Below are 21,043 nucleotides of genomic sequence, written 5' to 3'. Positions count from 1 at the left end.
ACCGGGAGAGCGGTACCGGCCCTCCACGGTGTTACCGCAGATCCATCACAACTTCACTTCACATCACCACTCGAGAAGGGAGTCGAATTTGAGTCACGGCAAGGTGTGGCCAGACCTGTTGGTATGACATGATGAGTCTGGTCGACCTGGTTCCGTCAAGAGCGCGGTAGATACCACGGGCGTGTATGGTCGTGTCTTTTGTGGTACATTGCCATCGGCTGCCTACCTTGGAAAGACCAATCTCTGGAAAAGCTCTTTTTGCAAACAGCAGGGTTTATTCGCGCCTTAGACTGGCAATGGTTGCCACTCAATGCAACGGAGTCAACTGCGAGAACCAGGAGGTATCGGCCTCGCAGGGACCGCAGCCACTGCGACTGAGAGGAGCAGGCAAGGGCGAGTAGTTCGTACTTGAGAGGTACTCATCTCGATATGTGTCGCAATTGGGTGGGGCTAAGCCTCAAAGTTCCTCTTTCCGTCGTCGTGTGCGATGTCAAACGCAGTGGCTTACAATCTCCCTGGTCCGGTATCCCTTGTTTACAAACGAGACAAGATTTCATGCCGGTAGAGGTGACTAAGGATGGGCTTCCGCGCGGGAATCGCATGTGATGACTGTGAGAGGTTTACTTTGTGGCCGCTTCTGGTCTGAGTCGTGTGCCAGGACGCGTGGATCGGATGTGCCTATGGGGAACTGCGGTCTGTATGCCACCGTGTAACTACAAGGTGGACCAGCAAGGAACCCGGCGGCACATATTGGCGACTTATAAAACGTCTGAGTCTGCTGATGCTGGTCTTCTGCTCGGCGTCCTTCTCACTCTTTCTCTCGAAAGATTATCCCCGTCCAGCCACTCTCGTGTACTTGAGTACTTCTGGAAGTTTTACACTCGCTCTTTCTTTGCCACTTCCGACCATTCAGCAAAAGTCAAGATGAAGGCGACAATCATCCCGCCAGTTGCTGCGCTACTTGCTGTGGGTTGGGCTGGCCCAGTCATTGGTACGTACAGTGCTATTCACCTCCGCCGAACAATACTGATAACAATCAGGGCCTCGTGCTGCTCAGACGTACACTTTGGGCTCATACGGCCCTCCATCGTATGGTCTTCCTCCAGCTCCAGCATACGGCTACCCAAGTAGCTTCGCAACTGGAAGCGCCCTCACCACGACTGTCTACCTTTCCACTGCATCCTCTGTGTCTATCAGCTTTGTCACTCCATCTGCGAACTCTAGCTTGGGTTCACCCGTAGGCTTCTCCAACACCTCCTCTGTGCCGTACGCCACGGGCGCCACCACCACGACGTCTCTTCCACTCACTACCAGCACATACCCGACTTCAGTCCCGCAATCCTCGGTGTATACGAACTCAAGCGGCTTATCGTTGACGACGTACACCACTCCTGTCCCGTCTGGATCTTCGCTTGGTAGTCCCGTCACGGGTGGGTCGACCGGAACCGCTCCACTGTCCACCAATTCGACTTCCACCCTCACTTTAACGTCCACTAGCTATGTGACGGTCCCAGCCATTTCGACTCCATCTGTTTCTTTCAGTAGTGCCACAAGGAACGGAACATACTCCTCGCCATCGAGTACTATCTACGGCACCGGCTCGACGCCCGTCTCTCCTGTTACTACATCCAGGAACACCACATCGCGCACTTCTATCTTCCCTACTGGCACCGCACCTGTAGGATATTCGTACTCTATCACACTGAGCACTGGTGTCACTTCATCCACGGGTAGCAGAGAAGGCTCTCCAGTGACGGCAGGGAACTCTACTATTCCAGCAGCAACTCCCGTCGGCTCGGATTACACATCTGGACTCTCAAACACGTCGACTTCAATCACGACGACTTATGCAAACACCACTGAAGGTTCTCCCGTCACCCCCTCGGCCTCGGACACTTTCAGTCCTACCTTCAATAGCGAAACCAGGCTTCCAGGAACGGGATCTACCACATCGACGGTGACTAATCTCGAGACCTTTCCGACCATCATTCCAGATTCCACGACGTTGACAACCACTACCTACACCCCATCATCTGGGTTTGGAACAATCACTACAGCTCCATCACTGGTACCGTACGCTATCAACACTCCGTACGCTTACCCGCCCACGACTGCGTATGAACATGGAGGAACGGAACGCTATCACGCCTATGATACTGAGGCGGACTCATTCTTCAAACGTCTGTTCGGAGGCCGTTGAACATGGTCAATGTGGAAAGATTGTGGTTGAGGTGCACGGTTGATACAGATGCGATGTCTATCTCGCGGCGGCGACGCCGATGTGTTGTTTCGAAAGTTCTTGTGGGAATCAATGAAAGTGTCTTTTGCGCGTCCTGTTAAGCCTTTCCTTCCTAGTTAAGCTGGTCCTCTGTCGTTACATCCATGAATCTGTTCATGCCCGTTCTTTCTCCGACGCCCAAAAGCACCACGCCACCACAACGCAGAATTTTAGAACCACCGCTGTCCACAGAGCACCCGCCACGCCAATCTCGCTGTGTGCCCACAATCCCCCAAACATAGCTCCAATAATAAGAAGAGTAGGTGCCAAAATCCTCCTATTCCTTTCCGCATTATCCTTCAGCGGAGCAAACAATTTCCCATCGGAAGCCAAATCGCAATATAAGCTTGTCAGCACCACGMTCGTGAGGCTGTTATACTTCAACACGCGGCTAATGACTGCTTGACCCGCAGATTGGAATGCCAAGAGCGCAATAGGTACCAGTATCCACACGGATATGGGACTCTTGGGGGTTATCGCTGGTCCTAAAGTTACCATCACCGCTGCTCCCGTCACCATGGCAAGCTGAATGATGTACGATGAGACAATCACCCATCGTTTCTTCGCGGAGAAGTATCGATGGTATCTCGCAAAGATGAAGCTGCCTAGTAAGAAGCTTAGAATGGATACCAGAGCTCGGAGCCATCGATCATTCTCTCTGGGAGCTATGATTCCCACGCCGACATACACGGAGTTTCCTATTACGGGCATGTTTAGTTATTATTTGGCCATGAGGTAGACAACAGATGAAGCTGCGGGAACTTCTTCTTCTTCTTGCTTCCTTACCAGTTTGCATACTAGCGAACGATCCAAACGTCGCAACGCTAGAGCTATCCAAGAGTCCAGTGATAACATAACAAAACAGCAAAGCGACATCTCCCCTTGTGCTGCTCACATTAATCGTAAAGTGCTGGTGCAGACGAGCGCTAAGACTGCCTTGTTGTTCTGGTTTGCCTTGTAGTAGTAGTAGTCCTGCAGTCTCTTCATCCGCGGGTCTACTAATCGTTCCATTCTGTCCGGTTCCTGTTGTTGTCCCGTAATTTCGATCCGCTGCTGAAGCCATGATGATTGCTTGTGTAACGCGTCCAGTAATCTGCGATGAGTTGCTGTGTATGTATGCTTCGGATGGGACGGGTGATGCGGTCGAGCTAGAAGTGGTTTCGTTTCCGAGGATTGATGAGTGTAAACACCGCCGGCAACAGAACAATCTTGAATATTTCGTCTGCTCTACGCCTCTGGCCTGGTCTTATCTTGTTTGGGGGACATGAGCCTTATATGTTCTTTCCCCCCTCGCGATATAGCCGATTCTTGACCTCTCCGTCATTCCCGCGGCTGCCGACCTTGTTTGCCTCTCCCTCGCAAAATAATCGCGACGCGTCTCGGTAATTTCATCATGTGTGATATTTCGCTATAATACTATCTAGCGGTAGATAGTATGACAGGCTGTTTGCTTATCATTGTTTGTATCGTTGAGACGACGGAGTTGACTGCCTTGTAAGCTGGCCTTGTGGTGGAGCGCACATGGCGAGACTAGGGTTAGGGTTGGGGTAGTGAATTATCGAGGATTGGCGTCTACACTCGGGGACAGGAGGCTGTGGACACAAAGAAAGGGAGTCTCGAGGGGAGTCTGTAGAGAGCTCATCGTACTGACTGCCATGTAAGACGATGACCTTCACTTCTCTTGGTCTTTGCTAATTTCGTATCAAAACCAGGGGCGTCCGAATAATTTGACATCGTCTATACCGCTTCTTTGAAAATATCAGGCGAGTCTTGGTTGTCATAAATCTGGCAGAACACTATTGGAACTGATCTTCGACATGAATACATTAAATATCTCAGGTAGGCTCGTCTATCATCCTCGATGTCTTCACGAGCTACCCTCCCATCTACGGGATCATAACCGAATCGCCTCCCACAGTAATTCCGCCCCTCCCAGTCCACACGTTCGACATGGCATCGTGGTGCACCGAAAGATCCAGTGATCTCCGCACCGCATGCGGCTTGGCGGTACGCAAGCCGCGCTTGTCATTGCCATATCCTCCAGGGGACATCAAGCTTCCAGCCACACAGTGTTCCACACCATTGAAAGCGGCATCCGCATATGTCTTCCATGCTGCCACTTGATCGACAGCCATAGCTGGGGTGTAGTAGATTCTGCAGTCGGCCTTTTCGTACACAAATTGTAAAGGCACATTCTCTTCATCGCCCTCGCGATAGCCGTCCCTGGCGTTGGTCACTGAGCTGATGGTTCGCGACAATACTAGGTCGGTGTACTTTCCAAGCTCAGTGTTCTGGTAGAATTCTCGCGAGTGAATGTACTCGTACGTGAAAGGGACCAGTACGGTTGAGAGGATGAAGTCCATGGGGAAGCTGTTAGTTCCCTTTACGCCTCCAATCGCCTGGATGATATCGGTATTGGGTCGTCCTCCAAGGGCGATGCTCTTTACACCCGCTTGCTGCTTCATCAGCTCGCTGAAGATAGTGCATGTGGACGCGCAGTAGCCATCGGTCACAATCACAATGTTTTCAGCGGCGAACGGTTGCTGAGTGATGTTGGTGCGATTGTTGTAGCCCGAGATGTAAATTCCACCAGAGTTCTCGGGAGTCAAGACATCGCTCATGTTCCATCGAATGATGTTTGTGAAGTTATCGTCTCCCGGGGTGCTGAGGAGATGCTCAGGCCCGTACTTGTCGGCCCACGAGTCAAAGTTCTCGTAGTTGACATCCACATCGGTCCGGTAATTGGCGAATGAGCTGACAATTGCGCGAGTCGATTCGTTTGCTTTGAGWTCTCTTGGCACTAGCCCGCTGAAGTAGCTGCTCTCCTGTCCAATGTAGTCGAATGCTTCGTGTGCACGGAAGCGAGTGGCACCGTATGGCAGCTTGGATGGGAAGAGTAATTTGAAGAGGTCATAGCCCTGCAGAATGATTCCACCACCGTTGGCCGACAGATCAAGAATCAACTTTGTCTTGTTATTCGCAACAGCTTGGTCGATCAGATAGGTGTTGACGGCTTGGAAATCACCGGGATCTGGAGTCGATTGGCCGAAAGAAGCGAGCGAAAGAACGGCCACGTCGTCGTAACCTTCGCCCTCTAAGAAATAGCCAGAGTTGAGATTGTTGCCTGTACGTGCGATGGGAGATGGGAAGCCCGGAGCTGGAATTGACGTGGCGGTAGACGAGCTTGTAGTAGAGCTGGTCGATGTGGCTGTTGCAGAGGTCATGGAGGATGACGACGATGTAGCAAGCTCAAGTGCCGAGTTGATCTCCTCAGGAGTGAAGTACTCCGAATAGATGTCAGCGCCGCTCGTGATGTTGTCGAAAGGCACAAGAACTCGCGCAAAGTTCTCGTTGGTAATGGAAGATCCATTTTTAAAGGTCAAGGTCGTATCCGGACCTGGGTAGATCCAGCGTCCTCTGCCACCTCCGGAGAACGTGCCCATACCGGAACCGGCAGAGCCCAGCGATACAGTCTGCAGCAGATAGAACATGTTGTTCCATAGAGCGTCGCGATCTTGCAGACTGCCATACTGAGACCATTCGAGGAGGTATTCGGTGGAGTCGCGGCCGTCAATGAGTGTAATTGGAGATGGCTCGAATGTGGCATTGCCCACAGTTGCAGCCATAATATCGGAATAGAGATAGACCTCTGGTATGCTCTTTCCATCAATCGAGACCGAGACAAGGGGGGTAGTTCTTCCGAATGAGAAGATTCCCTGTACGCTGTCCGGGTATATTACCTAAAGTGAACGAACCAAGGTTAACAAAATCGAAATCAGACACATCCTGGTATACTCACAAAGTGACCATCATGAGTCCTCTGGAAAGCACGGTAGAGCTCGTAGCCAAAGGCGTACTCGTTAACATAAGAGCCGCTTTTAGCCTGCTCGTAGATCCTCTCGTACTCGGAGGCGAAGTCGTAAGGCTCTTGTACCTTTTCGGCATATTCAGCTGGAGGGTCCTTGATGTATTGGATGGTAGTTTGCCAGTTTAGGTAAGGTCTGATCGAGTCCATGAGCGCGACTGAGCGATCCGATCAGCTTTCCATCATGAATGATTGTGCAGAAAACATGAGTTGCTTACCCGCTGCGGAGGCGTTGAATGGGACACTGTTGATGCATTCATATGCAAGCTTGGCTGGCACCGTTGCTGTAGCCGTCGGGGTCGCATCTGGTATAGCAGAGCCAATCTAAGAGCCCATCAGCGAGAGCTCGAAACCAGCGATGAACCGTAATCTTCTAGAGATGGATTATTCGAACACACAGAGGACAATGCAAGCTCACGAATGCTGGCACAAGCATTGCCGGGAACCACAGTACTGGAACTTGGTGATCCGCTCGGATAAGTTGAAGGAATTGATGGAGTTCCATACGACGCAGTGGAAGTCAAGGTCGTGATCGTAGTGGCTGTGATAGTTGTCGTAACGTTGCTTCCATGCCATGCAGGCGGTAAAGATGCCGTGGGCTGCGCTGGAGTGTACACACTCGGCTTCGTTCTTGCACGGGAGTGTTAGCAAATCTCGTCTCGGATAGCATATTCACCGCCACTTACAACACATATGTTTGACTCTTGTACTTGGAAGGATATTGTGGTGGCGAAGCATGAACAATGCCGGCAAGCAGCGAACCCAGAAGGATGAGGTCCTTCATCCTAGCGACAGACAGTCTTTTTTTGAAAAGTGGTTGCTGTCTTTAGACACTGTGTAATCCTACATGCGAATTGGGAATTCACAACAGAGACGTGGAAGAGCGGAGATGGGCGGCTATAAGTTTACCTTTCGTACTCCCATAGATAGGCAAGTAGGTACCGCCTACATTTTCTTTGCCGGACCAAGCCTTACCTAGGTAGCATCGCGCTATCATGGGGATGCCACGCCATCATCTCGTTGGGAATAACCACCGCTCGCGCTTCGCTCGGACAGGAAGGAGAATCGCGGAGGATCTCTGGGCATGCGGGCTACTGCATCGATGGACCTGTCGATCACGAAGACCGTGTGTGCCCTCATTTTTGCCACTCGCGGACACAGCCTTGAGAATGGTCATCGTGAAAGGCCCGGAGTCCTGGAGTCTCTTGAAGCGGTCTGCATTCATGCACTCTCGGGAAGCATGTCGCGCGTGTATGCAGCTTAGGAGGAGGTTGGAGGCATGATGACGGAGGATGATTGAAAAATAAGCTCCCGCCTTGTGGAGCTTATCACTCCCGGCTTCCGCGAAAGACTCTTTCTTGCTGAGGTACCCCCGGACCGTGGTTTTTAGAACGGACCGTCAAGACTCAAGAGAACGGTCTTGGGTGTACATACAAGGTTACAACGAGCATGCCGTGATCATCCTCGTGCATGTCGCGTGGGGCCACAGCACAGCCGGAAAGTAGAAGGGAGGAAGGAACCCCGGCTTTCTCAAGCTACATGTAAATCACAACCAGTTTGTCRTCGGCAATGCCATGTGTGATGGGCCACACTAAACAACATATCAATGCCGCATTGATTGCGAGAACCCATGAAGAATCGTTTCGTGCATGACATTATTTATCATCCTCCCACCTCCACCCATACGACTCTAGAATGCGAATACTCCAGCGAGCGCATGCTCATCATGACATTGACTCCTGCAAGTGCCCTGCAACGCTCCAAAAACCACCGACCGTATCATCCACACCTACCCAAACATCGTTCGTACGGTGTTTTGCGTCTCAGGAGGCAGTCCAGCCAAAAGCTGAGTCGAATCGAGCCCGGCAGTACGTATAAGTTTGCTGCCAGCCCCGACTATCCGCTGAGCCATTTGCCCCTGCAATGTCTCGGCTTCAAGAGCCTGCGCAATGTACGTAAAACATTGTGCTGCTTTGGTCATGACGGCAGGAGCTTGTCTGTACTCACATGTCAGTAATGATTTACGGAAGCAGAATGATTGCATGATAACTCACTCATCGATCAGTTGCGCCAAGAAGGAGTAGGCGAACGGCGCTGCCTCCTCGTCGTTGACTACTGGCAAAGTCTCAACCCATGCGGCCACAATCTCGGGAATGTTCTGCACCTTTTGGTTGTTGAAGTGCAGAACCTTGGCAATGGCAGCACACGCATTCTCGGTTGCAAATGCATCGTCATCGCTCCTCGCGTTTGGCCGCTGTGTGACATCAAACAGCATGGGCAAGCTGCCGGCGGCGAATTCGGCCCACTGCTGACCTCCCTTGTGTGCCGCAACACCGACTCCGTAGCATGCAGCTTGGCGGTTCGCTGCTTGGTCGTCTCGCATGCCGGTAACAAGAGGCTGAGCGATATGGGAGTAATAATTCCACGACGCTGGTCCGCAGAATTCTAGCACATCATCGAGAATGCAGAGCGCCCATTGGCGTTGAGTAGGATCTTGGTTGGACACAAAGAGGTCGTAGTAATTGAGCAGACGCTCCCAGTGCGGAAGGAATGTCTGGCCTTGGTGCTTGAAGATTGTGTGGAATGCCTTGTTCATGTCAGAGAGCAGAGTTTGATCGTCTTCAACGGCAAACTCCCACTCCTCGCCAGGCTCCTCGCCCTCTTCGCGTTCGGCGGCCTCCTCTGCTCGCTCTGCGACACGCTGCTGGYAATCCTTGAGTACACTCTCAGCCGAGGTGATAAAAGTGCCCATGTGATCATTCGAGAGGCAGTCCTTGCCCGAGACTTCCACGGACTCGTAGAAGCACTGGTACATTTCAGCCAGGGTCTCAATTGCGGGCTCGGTCTCGAGCACTTCGAGGACTTTCTCGATCGTGCCTTTCCACAAGGTGAGGTACTGTTGCGAGCTGACACCATAGGCGACCTTGTATGCGTTGAGAAGTTGCGGAACGGCCTTTGCAGATGCGACACGGACGGGGTCGTGAAAGAAGAATGCAAGTCCTGGGATTGCGACCTTGTCCATGATGTCGATGACATATGGCGCGAATCCGGCCTCCAAGTTCTGAGCGTAGACGGTGATGAGTTCAATGGCCATGAACTTGTCATCGAGTGTGCTGGTCTTGATACCAATGTATTTGCCCTTCAGAGGAACAAGTTCCCAGCCCTCTTCCTGCTCAATTTGGGCCACGTTCTCCTCATCGTCCAGCAGYTGGATATCGGCTTTGGCCTGAGCGAGCTTCATCAAAGGTGGCATAACAGTCTCGAGGTAGGGGACAAAGTCCTGGCCGAGAACGCGGCACATTCTGCCCCAGCAGTGCAAGAGATAGCTCTCCTGCGGATCATCTTCATCGACAATGCCGGCCTGGACATTGGCGAGGAGCTGAACGAGGTCAAGCGCATCCTTTTGCATTCGTTCCTTACCGACTGCCAGAGCGATGAGTGTGGCACACTCCATCGCCTTTGCTCGTAGCAGTCTCTTGTCACGGTCATTTGGCTCCTGCAGGACAGAGAACAAGGCCGGCATGAGCTCTGGGTACCACTTGCCGAAAGTGCTCTCGGCAGAGTCAGCAACGGTTGCGATGGTCGACAGCGCCTGTTCCTGGACGAATCGTTTCTCGTTACGTAGCAACTGCATTAGGTTCGTGWGTAGTCGGTCCAGGTATGGTTCCAAAATCTCCTTTTCAGCCTCCTCGCAGAAGTTGACCAGTGCCGCAGCCGCATGCGACTGCACTCGCGGCTCAGGGGCAGCCAAAGTCTCGATGAGCGCTGKCAAGACCAGAGCGTGGTACTTGGTCTGCATGGTACCCTTGAAATCAGTGCTCATCTGTCCCAGTGCGTTGCAAGCAGCCCATCGAACTCGTGGGTGTACATCACGTAATGTAGGCATGAGGAGGCTCAAGACCTGGTCCAGCTCGTTCTCCATAATCTCAGCGCATCCTTCCGAAATGGCAGAAATGCACATCAGCGCAGCGTGCTTATCGTTCCACGACCCCGATTGTAACATTCTCGGCAGCCAGGTGAATGTCGGGGGAAGTAAATCCTTACCACCGATCTTGTTGGCAAGCCGATCCATGGTCTGCTCTCCAGCAACGTGGTTTGAGTCGCTCTCGTCAAAGTCCACGTCCTCCTGAGCATTCCACTCTTCGGCGTCTGGATCGTCTGCGCCAACGTCGGTCATCATAGAAAGACACTGGGTTACCATAGAGTCGATGTAATTCTTGTCCTGCTTGCACATCTTCGGATTGTAGTCGGCAAAGGTGGCCATTAGTTCCAGAGCGTTCTGACGCGCCTGATCATCCAACTCCTTGTCCGCAATCATCTCCACGGTGATGGTGACAAGAGGGCCGAACACGCCCTTGAATGCTTTCGAAGCAACTTCCGCGAGCTCAATCACCGCCATTAGCGCCTTGGTCAGCATTTCCGACTCGCGAGCCTCCTTCAACGGCACAAGCACTCCAAGGATGTCAGGTACGAGGCCGTAGTACTTGGTTTGCGACTTCTTAGTGAGCGACTGGAAGAAGGAGGAGAAGGCGGTCATGGTAGCGATCCGCACGTGCATGTCGTCGTCCTTGATGYCTTTCTGGAAAACAGCAGTTATGACTTCCTCATGTTGCTTCTCGATGATGCCAGGCGTCGTCTCGAAGATGCGGAACGCCGACTCGCGCAGGGCGGGATCTGGCGACTGACTAGCTTGGTAGAGACCACTGAGCAGGTCAGGCCAAGTATCGCGCGTGCGGTCCGCATTGTAGATGAATTCGTCGGTGTATTGGCGTGCGATCTCAGCTACGGCGTCGGCGATCTTGGAACGAACAGGCTTCGACGTCTCGCGGGCGTAGCATTCGAGCAGCTTGCTACGAACAGCAACCTGGGTAGGGATGTCGAGCTGGAGAAAAATCTCCTTGTTGTCGCCAGACGCAGCCTTGGTGGTGCGTGTGGCTATGCGGCGGAAGATGACGGCAGCGAACGAGCGCGTCTGAGAGTGGAGGCGTCAGATTTCGATCCCAAGCAATGAAGGGTGAAGCCTCAAAGGGCTTCATCTTGAACTTCAGACGATCGTTTTCTCACTCACCCCATCATCGGTGGAGCCTGCCATCTGCTCGCCCAGACCCATGAGCAGCAGGTCGGGCCGCTGCGCGACCCATTCTGTGTTCAGCTGCTCTTCCGCAGTACCTCGTATGGCGTTGTCTGTGGACTGCAGCCCGCCCAGGAGTTGCGCGAGAGCATTGTGTACTTCGGTCGGGATGCTGGCCATAGTGTGGGGAGAGGCCTTAGCTTCTAGTATGAAATGTTGATATTCCTGCCCACTGCCTGCCCATGCGGCGAGACTCGCGTTTCTAGACGCAGACTATGTCGTGCTCGTCGGTGAGGTGCCTTGGGCAGGTGTCGGTGGTGTTGCGTGCTGTGATGAGGATAAAAAGGCTGGGCGCGTGTCTGTCGATGGAGGGGACAACAATTTATTTCAAGARGCCAGGGTTCCGTCCGGTGMACGAGCCACTTCAGTGTGAGCGAATGACGATCAGGACCAAGCAACAAGCAGTACTTTACAACTGCGCAACGGAACGGTGAGAATAGTAGGACAGTTCATGAAAATGTAGAAAGGAAGCATGTGAAAATGCAATTCAGGTTCAAGTTGGGAACACGGTGGTCTATTCATCATTCTTCACAATCTAGGTTGTCTAGCAACGCTTCGCTCCCTTGCTTCAGGTTCTGCGGCCCCACACCGCTCGAGAGCATGAATCAGATATAAAGGCAGAGTGGTATTCGTGTTAAGACTGGCAGTGAAAAGATGCGGCGAGGTGAACCAAGACTAAAGGTTCCTCCAAATGCTCAAAACGACACAACACAAAGGCAGATGCAAATTTCCAGAGCAAGCAATTAGCTCATCTACTTGATCGGCCGACCACGAATGTGATGACTGCCACAGCACCAAGAGCAGCAATCGCACCTGGTAGGAGTAGTTCGTTTGGTACGCCAGGAATCAACTGCTCCGCCTGCTGTGGAGGCTGAGCCGACGCGGCCTTTCGCTCTCTTCGGCGAACACTGCTTTGCGCTTCCTCTTCCTCCTCCTCCGAGTCGGAATACTGCTTGCGGCGACGAATTGACTCTGGAGGTTGGATCGGAGGCAGAATCGCGGGCTGCGGATCGACGGTGGCCGTCATTGCTGGCTTTTCCGGATCGTGGACGAATAGATCGACCTTGTCCTTGTTGGCCCGCCGAGCAAGGGTGATGGACTCTAAAAGATCGTGATCGGTAGTGATGGAGACAGTGTCGCCTTCATTGTCCATGTAGCTCAACGCAAACCCGGCGTGGCCGAGCTTGCCGTTTTCAAAGGTCGGAACGCCACCGATACCTTCAGCCTCGTTACCAAGCTTTTCGCCGACGTCTGTGATCAGCTCGGATAGGCCTGCCGCCGCTACAACTTGGAGACGGTGGATGCGGCCGCTCGGTGCTTTGAATTTAAATGTAAACGGCGTGTCCTCGATAGCTCCAGCGAGCACGGACTTTTCCTCAGCTTCGTGGGCCCCTAGATGGGACGCCGAGTCACCTGGCATGACGCTCTCACCTCTCTCAAGGTGGCTGATACGGTGGCTAGCGTCGGGCGACATCATGTGTGAGCGAGCATCGGGAGTGTGAGGTGCATGGCTGTTGTCGCCAGACATCATAGATTCCGTTTCAGCCTCCATTGACATCCAGAACTTGTTCCAAGCAGGACCTTCGTTGTCTCCCGTTGACATGCTGTTGATCTGATCGAGAGTGGCATATGTGAGCTTCAGGACGTCCACCATTCCTACGATTTCGTCGTTCTCTTTGTTCATGACTGGTAGGTTGAGGTAATGCCCATCGTGCATCTTCCGCAATGCCTGTTGTATGCTCATATCCATTGGGGCAAAGTCGGGATGTGGCGTCATGACTCTAATGACACTGCAGTTGGCAGGATCGAGACCGGCTGCGATGACACGCAAAACCACATCCTTGGACGTGAAGATTCCAGTGATTTGGCCCTGATCCTGCACCAGGACTGCAGTTGTGTGATTCTCTTTCATCATTTGTGCGGCTTCCTTGACACTCGTTCGGACGGAGACGGTGACTGGGGGGAGACCATTCAACACAGACTCAAGTGTCGGGCTAGACATGCGCTGTCTCACAGCCTCGACATAGTCAATAACCTGCCGGGGTTGACTAGAGCCAAGTTCAGCCTGCACACCTTCCAACGCATCGTAGAGCTTCTTGGATGAAGTGTACGAGCGTTCCAATTTCTCCATCGCATCGTAGAAGCATTTGGTGATATCCAAGATGCCCGATATATCGTGATTCTCGTCCATGACAGGCAGATGCCTGAAACCTTTCCGTACCATAAGGTCCAATGCATCGGTACCACTGGTGTCTGTCTTCGCGCATAGGGGATTCTTCGTCATGATCTCGGCAACGGTCACATTCTGAGCCTTCAGACCAGCACCAACTACTCGAAACGCAAGATCCTTCGCGGTAAAGATGCCGGCAATCCTGTCGTCGTCGTCGGTGACAAGTACACAATCCTCCCGCTTCGCAGCCATCAATTGCGCGGCCTCCGTGACGGTCATGGTTGGTTTGATCTGCAGAGCTTGGTTTGGTCGAAGGGCTAGGACGGTCCCAGGCGGTGCTTTGCGAGTCTGACGAGATCGGTTCGCGGGACCTCTCTTCTTGTTGAGGTCCTTTTCTATCTTGCTTCGTATGGCCTGTATGCATGCAATCAGTACGAGATGGCAAGGGGAGGACGGCAGGCATGTACCTCATCGCGTTTTGACTGTTTCGCACGGCTAGTCATCAAGGACGAATTGACATCGCTGACGGTCGACTCGAGCTTCGGGCGAGGGATGCTGGATGAGCTGCTTTCAGGGAAGCTCATCTGAGGGCGAGCAGTCTTGGGCGTGCCTCGTTGAGTCCCGCCGGCGGTAGACATGTTGGAGAGAGCAGCAGTAGACGCGTAAAATCCAGAAGCAAAAGCGCTTCACCAGATGCCCGACTTTCAAGCAGGAAGGGCGCGAGAACGATTTGCGTTCGCAGTGGGAGAACAACGGTGAGGTCAAGTCGTAAAGTAAACAATCCCTGGAGTGAAGCGTGCCTTCTCCCGAGGAGGTACCGATCGTCGGCGTACCTTCCGCGCCAAGAAATCCACTGTCCGAAATGCACGCTGCTAGTAACATTTCACCCGCCTTCAACGACGACGTCGACTTCGCACCTCGAACCGGACCCTCGCACACCCACCCACCGCAATCATGGTCAAGAAGCGCGCATCCAACGGACGCAACAAGAAGGGCCGTGGCCACGTCAAGCCGATCAGATGCTCAAACTGCTCGCGCTGCACACCCAAGGACAAGGCCATCAAGAGATTCACGATCCGCAACATGGTCGAGTCGGCTGCCATCCGTACGGAATACCCTCCCAGATTGTTGATTGCGCATGTCGACCAGTTGCTAAGACAGAAATTCGTGCTGCAGGTGATATCTCGGATGCCTCCGTCTTCGCTGAATACTCCGTCCCCAAGATGTACTTGAAGCTTCAGTACTGCGTCTCCTGCGCCATCCACGGAAAGATTGTCCGGTACGACCTCCTCGAATGAACGGCAATACCCTGGCCTCGAACCTATATACTAATGCGAAGAGTAGTGTCCGATCGCGCGAGGGTCGTCGCAACCGTGCTCCCCCACCACGTGTGCGATACAACAAGGATGGCAAGAAGGTGAACCCAGTCCAGGCTGCCAAGGCCCCAGGTGCTGCTGGTGTCGGCGCTCAGGCATAAGGGAGAGCATGGATTCGGCGAGGTGCACGTTACGGGAGTTCAAGGGACACGCATTGACTTGGTGATGGCGTTCTGCAGCCGGYTGTCTAAGGGCAGCTTAAAAGATGTCGGAATGAACAGCAGCTGGCCAGAGCAGGCGCCGAAGTCTGTCTACTGGAGTTACGAATAGCTTCGAAATGAACCACGTTCAAGCACGAATCATGAGCACACTGTTGAAAGCATGGGCATTCTCAGTGGAAGGGACGAGGATATGTCGCAGTGTGAATGTGGGAAGATGGCATGCACGTGGAAGAGCACGTACACTCACGCGATTTAGATGCACACCTCTTCCCCTGACCTCTCTGAACATCTAGAGACCAGACCAATGTGGGAGAGGCCTGACTCGATTGGCCGATGACAGGCAAAGCTGTTCCCAGTTGGAAGTTTGTCGTAATTGCCTGTCATCCACGTTGCGATGGGCGTCTATACATTGCAGAGAATGTGAAGCGATGCTGAAGACAGAAAGCTACCATTCCGACCGGATCTGCCAGTCAAGATATCGGAACCCTGACCCTTCAACTGTGGTAGACGTATGATCGTATTCGTTATCGTGTCATCATGCCCACCGCCATATCATGTCAACATCAATCAGTCCGTTTCTTCGTATCATCCTCCACTGGAAGACTAGCAACCACCTTGGTGCTCTCTGCGCCCTCTTCTTCCCAGTCCTCGGCGTTTTCGTCCCATTCGTCAAGCTCCCTCGTAACATCAACCGTTGTAGTCGCCCCGGCAATAGCCTGATCACGCACAACACCAGTCTCCTGCGGCCCAACACCGACTTCGCCCAATTCTACATCCCTTTCTTCGTCCCCCTCAGGCAGCTCATCGCCAGGGACGATATCGTAATGCTTGTTCTTGCGTTTCCGCTCTAGCATTCGTCGATGATACCAAGAGCACAGCGACAGGGATAATGCAGACCCGACGACGTTGGCGAGAATGTCAAATGGGTCGAAATCCCGGCCATTTGGCAGTAGTCCTTGGACAACTTCTGAGCCAATCCCTAGACCGGCGGTGCAGGCTATGAGGGTCAGATGAATGCAACGACGGCGTGGTAGTTCAAAGATCCAGTAGAAGGAAAGCTGCAAGACACACACATTTGTTAGCTGGGAAGGCCAGCGAGATGCAGCTTGGTATTCGACGAAGGCCGGGACTATCGTCTGGCCGAAGTCAGGGAACTTACTGTCAGCAGGAAGAAGGTGATCAGATGTAGCCCCTTGTCGCTTTGTCCATATTGTGGCAGCTTTTGAGTCGACAGACCCAAGTACGCCGAAGCGAGGACCAGAACAGCAAAGGAAGCTATGAGCGGCTCTGTTAGCGAGCGATATGTTGGGGCTGATTGGACGTATACGTACCTGCAATCGGCTWGCGAATGTGCAAGGAAGACATCAATTCATCGTATCCCATGCTGTGCGCAGCACAACAAGCAGCAGAATGCGCGGAGCGTGTGTTTGGGCAAAGCTTGGGGCCCTCGGAGCTTGGAGAGAGATATCCCGTGTGAAGGCTTGCGACGAAAGATCGTAGGAGAGGAGGCTCAAACATCCATCGACTTCACATCGATTCCACGAGCATTTTAAATAAGCAATCGAATTCCGCGTCGCCTACGAGTAATTGGTGTTTTCTTCGGATTCTGCACACGCATTTACGTTTGAATCTTGACGTTCTGAGGTCCACGGGTACTCCTCGTCCAGACAAGACCACCTGCAAGCCCTCACCTCACCCGCGACACCTCACGTCGTGACCCGGGGGCCTTTTCATCACCCACCACMGCCCCGCACCACGTATTGTCAACCAAACCACACCACCGTGCTCCGCGCGCCGAGATCTTTCACATGGTACCCATATCAGCCCAGCCCGTCACGAACCTGGCGATCGGCGCACTGGAGGCGCACACCCTGTGCACCACGCGCAGGCGATGAGCTCGACACCCTCGCGGCCTGCAGTCAACGGCTTCCACCGTCCCGCCAATGGAGCCCTCAACAGCGCCCGCCGCGCTCCAAGCATGACTCGTGATGGCTCCTCCGCACCCGGGCTTGCGCCGGAGGAGGGGCCGCCGGAGGAGGRCCCGACACACGATGCGCTACAGGCGCGATGGAAGCTTGCTGAGAAACACATTGCTGTGCTGTTCAGCGGCGAGGATAAGCACAGCGTATCGCGACGCGCGTCCTCAAAGGTTGCTGATATTGTGGTGCACGAAAGCAGCGCGGAAGAAGGTGCCAAAACCACCGCTCTGCCGAAGAAAGCTGCGCGCCAGATTGACGACGATTATGGAGATGACGACGACGASGAGGATGAGGAGGATGTGGAGAAGCAAAGCCCACTCAAGGCGAAGGGCAAAACCAGCCAGATCAACGGCACATCCACCGCGTCCGGGTTGTCGACGCCGGTACGTACTGGAGTTCCACCAGGCAAGCCGCTGGGAGCTGCTACTGGTGCTGCTCGGCCTGGTACTTCAAGCACCTCTGAATCTGGGCAAACCTCTGAGGATGTACGTAAGCAGCTCGAGCAAGACAAGAAGGCCGCGGCCGAGGCTGCTCGACAAAGCTTCCAGAACATGTTTTACACCCTGGAGAGCGACCGTGACGCCATGATTGAGCAGCAGAAATTGGACGAGTTGGATCGCGAAGTGGAAGATGAGATATCTGGTGGACCGAATGCTCCCGCTGCCGCTCCCAACCCTGGACTTCCTGTGGGTGCAACGCAGGGATCTCTGGGCAGCACTGATCTGGGTGCCTCGAGTTTGACCCTCAAACATCTTATTGCTAGAATCGATAAGAAGCGTGACATGGTCAAAGCCTCGGACAATCAGCTGCGGACCCTCATTTCGGAAGTCAGAAAAGGACGAAGTAAGTGGGCTAGCGAAGACAGAGTTGGGCAGGAGGAGCTGTACGAAGCGGCCGAGAAGGTGCTCATGGAACTCAAGGCCATGACCGAGTACGCGCAACCGTTCTTGCAGCGCGTCAGCAAGCGAGAGGCTCCAGATTACTTCAATGTGATCAAAACACCGATGGATATCGGCACGATGATCAAAAAGCTCAAGCAGTACGCTTACAAGAGTAAGAAGGAGTTTGTCGACGATATCACTCTGATTTGGACGAACTGCTTGAGGTACAACCAGGACCCCGGACACCCCCTGCGCAAGAAAGCCCTGTACATGCGCAACGAAACAGATAAGATCACACCTCTGATACCGGAAATCGTAATTCGAGACCGCGCTGAAATTGAGGCCGAGGAGCGCCGACTTCAGCTAGGCGACGCGGACGACAGCGACGACGATGATGCGCCCATCATGGCCTCACGGGGTCGCAAAGCACCCAAGAAGGGTGTATCGTCATCTGCAAGGAAAGCGCCCCTGGCATCCGTGGACGACAAGACAACACCAGCTCCTGATCAGAAACCGGCGCTGCATGCTTCGGCCAGCAACCTGCGAGGCGAATTTCTCCGAGCTGAATCAGATGCACCTGATGTCAATTCAGCAGGGTTTAACACTCCGCCACCGCCGGGCTTTGCTACTCCTCAGGTCAATGGGGCTCACGGCAATGGTGCGGCTGGCAGTCAGGCAGACGTGATGGAAGTGGATGGAGTTGGAAACACCATCATGCCTACTACCGAGGTGGACCTTGACGAAGACGACGCTGACTTCAAGACCTGGAAGCAAGTGACGAAGAAGGACCGTGCGCAGGCCGCAGCTGAAAGAAATCGTCTCTTTCGAGGGGAGCATCTGAACGCTGATGAGCCGGCATTGCTCCGCAGCAAAGCCATGATGAGAAGATGGACCCGGCAACAGAAAATGCTATCATCCAAGCCATCGATTGATGCGGACACGCAAGAAGGGATGGAAGGCACCGAGCCTTCCGCTGGAGGCGAGACGCTTGCTGAAGGCATTGAGARGGATGAAGATTCAACTCTCCCTGACTATTACAACCCCGTGTCTGCGATTCCTGATTTGGACGACAGGCTGAAATGGACGACAGACTCGGAAGGCAATGCAGTGCCGCATACTGACGAGTACATGCGCATGTACCCTAAAGGGCGATATTTGTCACATCCAGGCGACTTGAACAAGAAACTCGAAGGCAACATTCGGCAAATGCAGGATACACGTAAGGTTTGCGCAAAGATTGGCATTGTCAAACAGATGCAAATACAAGCGCAGGTACGAGTGCACGAGGAATCGCACAGATGTGATGATACTAACATGTGAACAGACCTATCAGAATCAGTTCCAAAAGTACGAGCCAGAACCCTTTGTCGAGCACGATGTGGGCGCCGTGGTTGTGTCAGAAGAGGGCCCTCTTATGGCGCCCTGGGTCAACCGCGCTGCGTTGCAAAGATCCATCGGGAAGATCTTCTACCATGCTGGGTTTGAAGATTTTCAGCCTTCTGCTATGGATACCATAACAGACGTTGCCACGGACTTCATTGCCAAAGTCGGCGCGAGCTTGAAGCTGTATAATGAGCAGCCGATGATTGATCCCACAGCGCCTCKATTCACATTTGAGGAGCAAGTTCTTCACACGCTGGACGAGAACGGCATGGATMTTGAGGCGTTGGAGTCTTACATCCGCGATGACGTGGAGCGACTCAATACGAAACTCGGCGTCGTCCACGAACGGATGAGATCGCACTTGGCGGACCTCTTGGTAAGCTTACTTTGCGTTCAAACTTTCTCAATTCGTACCTTGCTAATATCATTCAGCGGCCTGCCTTGGGCGACCATGCCGGTGCGGATGGAGCTGGTGCTTTCAACGACGGCAGCGATCAATTCGTCGGCGGAGACTTTGCTGAAGACATGGACGAGGACTTCTTCGGCTTCCGCGAGCTGGGCTTGATGGCAGAATTTGGACTGGAGTCGCTAAGCGTGCCACTTCATCTGCTTCAGAATCGTATGCACAGCCACTACCAAGCACAGAACCAGGGTCCTGTCAGCAGCACTGGCCTGATCTTTGAGCCTCCGCCGCCATACGACCCCATCACTGTGCAAACTGTTGGGGACCAAATTGGTATAGTGCAAGACTTCTTCAAGGCGAAGCTGAGGAACAATCATGACGATCCCTTGGTCGAAGACGAGGATCTGCCTCAAAAACAGAGATTCCCCAAGCCCAGACTGCCACCCACAGGCAAGATTTCGAGTCCTAGAAAGCGGCCTTTGCGAGAACAGCAGCAAATTGCCAAGAAAAAGAGGAAAATGGAGGAACAGGGTGGGAGCGGCGAGAAATCAAAGGGCCTTGGGAAGATCCAACCCCTGAGGTTGCAAATGCCGGAGCCGCAAGAGGCGATGGACCCAGAGAAGGACGGCGCGACTATGATAAGTCCTGAAAGTATCAACGGAAATTGATGCAGTCCAGATCTTGCATAGCAGCAGTGCGGGTGGAAGCAAGCCCATCGCGACCAAGTTGCCCCGAAATTTCTGCATGTCCATGGGGGAGGCGGAAATTTTTACGACAATGAAGAAATATCAGTTTTAATTGATTTGAGAGCATAGTTTGTCATCCCAGGAGACGGCCAGTCAAGGAAAAGAATTTCTACAAATACCCACACACACACACACACACACACACAGACTAGGGCACGGGGGATTGGCGAGGCGTTTTTTTTCAAGGGGCGGGGGGAGGGTTTTGTTGTTTTTATACCCAGTCTGAGCATCGGCCGGAGTGAGAGGGAGGAAAGGGGATTTTTTTTTATATCTTATCTTTTGGTTGGTTGCGTCCGCGACGTGAGGGCGCTTTTTATGGCTAAGTTACTTACTTCCTGGATTTGTGAGATGAAGGATTGGACGGCGCATGTTCGCTGTGAATTGTATAGCTGCTGGATGATGATGGGTGGAGTGAATGATCATATTTCCATCACATGACTGTAGTAGATCTTTACATATCGGGTTCTTCTTGAAAGTGGCGAGGAACTATCTTACATGTATCTTATCTCATGCAGCCTGCTGACTTTCCCTTTTCTTGTTGCTGCATGCAAGTACCTTATGCTGATGAATGGAAGCTTGGGGAATGATTGTCCCGGCTAATTGTTTTAGCTTCGATTCATCAAGGTCAAGATCACGTCGATACCCCATCTGAAACCCTGACCTATTCACG

At 53.1% G+C, this 21,043-nt stretch overlaps 7 protein-coding genes; 3 read left to right on the top strand and 4 right to left on the bottom strand.

Annotated features, from left to right (window-relative positions):
• Positions 1-924: 924 nt before the first annotated feature.
• RCC_04417 (uncharacterized protein) lies at positions 925-2,200 on the top strand (the record flags this gene model as incomplete). XM_023769695.1 has 2 exons in its annotated part: positions 925-991; positions 1,041-2,200. 2 exons carry the CDS (start codon positions 925-927, stop codon positions 2,198-2,200), a joined length of 1,227 nt encoding a protein of 408 aa, XP_023625463.1.
• Positions 2,201-4,164: 1,964 nt separating this feature from the next.
• Positions 4,165-6,927, bottom strand: RCC_04416 (uncharacterized protein; the record flags this gene model as incomplete). XM_023769694.1 has 5 exons in its annotated part: positions 4,165-6,018; positions 6,078-6,301; positions 6,362-6,467; positions 6,542-6,773; positions 6,830-6,927. 5 exons carry the CDS (start codon positions 6,925-6,927, stop codon positions 4,165-4,167), a joined length of 2,514 nt encoding a protein of 837 aa, XP_023625462.1.
• A 1,005-nt stretch (positions 6,928-7,932) lies between these two features.
• Positions 7,933-11,394, bottom strand: RCC_04415 (probable importin beta-3 subunit; the record flags this gene model as incomplete). XM_023769693.1 has 3 exons in its annotated part: positions 7,933-8,140; positions 8,198-11,115; positions 11,212-11,394. The coding sequence occupies 3 exons, from the start codon at positions 11,392-11,394 to the stop codon at positions 7,933-7,935; spliced, it is 3,309 nt and encodes a 1,102-aa protein (XP_023625461.1).
• A 628-nt stretch (positions 11,395-12,022) lies between these two features.
• Positions 12,023-14,082, bottom strand: RCC_04414 (probable CBS and PB1 domain protein; the record flags this gene model as incomplete). XM_023769692.1 has 2 exons in its annotated part: positions 12,023-13,858; positions 13,912-14,082. 2 exons carry the CDS (start codon positions 14,080-14,082, stop codon positions 12,023-12,025), a joined length of 2,007 nt encoding a protein of 668 aa, XP_023625460.1.
• Positions 14,083-14,398: 316 nt separating this feature from the next.
• On the top strand, positions 14,399-14,921 carry RCC_04413 (40S ribosomal protein S26E; the record flags this gene model as incomplete). XM_023769691.1 has 3 exons in its annotated part: positions 14,399-14,549; positions 14,621-14,723; positions 14,789-14,921. The coding sequence occupies 3 exons, from the start codon at positions 14,399-14,401 to the stop codon at positions 14,919-14,921; spliced, it is 387 nt and encodes a 128-aa protein (XP_023625459.1).
• A 623-nt stretch (positions 14,922-15,544) lies between these two features.
• Positions 15,545-16,346, bottom strand: RCC_04412 (related to VanZ domain protein; the record flags this gene model as incomplete). XM_023769690.1 has 3 exons in its annotated part: positions 15,545-16,039; positions 16,141-16,256; positions 16,313-16,346. The coding sequence occupies 3 exons, from the start codon at positions 16,344-16,346 to the stop codon at positions 15,545-15,547; spliced, it is 645 nt and encodes a 214-aa protein (XP_023625458.1).
• A 526-nt stretch (positions 16,347-16,872) lies between these two features.
• RCC_04411 (related to transcription regulator SPT7) lies at positions 16,873-20,295 on the top strand (the record flags this gene model as incomplete). XM_023769689.1 has 3 exons in its annotated part: positions 16,873-19,113; positions 19,166-19,600; positions 19,657-20,295. 3 exons carry the CDS (start codon positions 16,873-16,875, stop codon positions 20,293-20,295), a joined length of 3,315 nt encoding a protein of 1,104 aa, XP_023625457.1.
• Positions 20,296-21,043: the final 748 nt, after the last annotated feature.

This window comes from Ramularia collo-cygni, assembly GCF_900074925.1.
Source record: "Ramularia collo-cygni strain URUG2 genome assembly, contig: RCC_scaffold06, whole genome shotgun sequence".
Lineage (NCBI taxonomy): Eukaryota > Fungi > Ascomycota > Dothideomycetes > Mycosphaerellales > Mycosphaerellaceae > Ramularia > Ramularia collo-cygni.
Note: the sequence above shows the minus strand (reverse complement) of the source record. Positions and strands in the feature narration are given on the sequence as shown.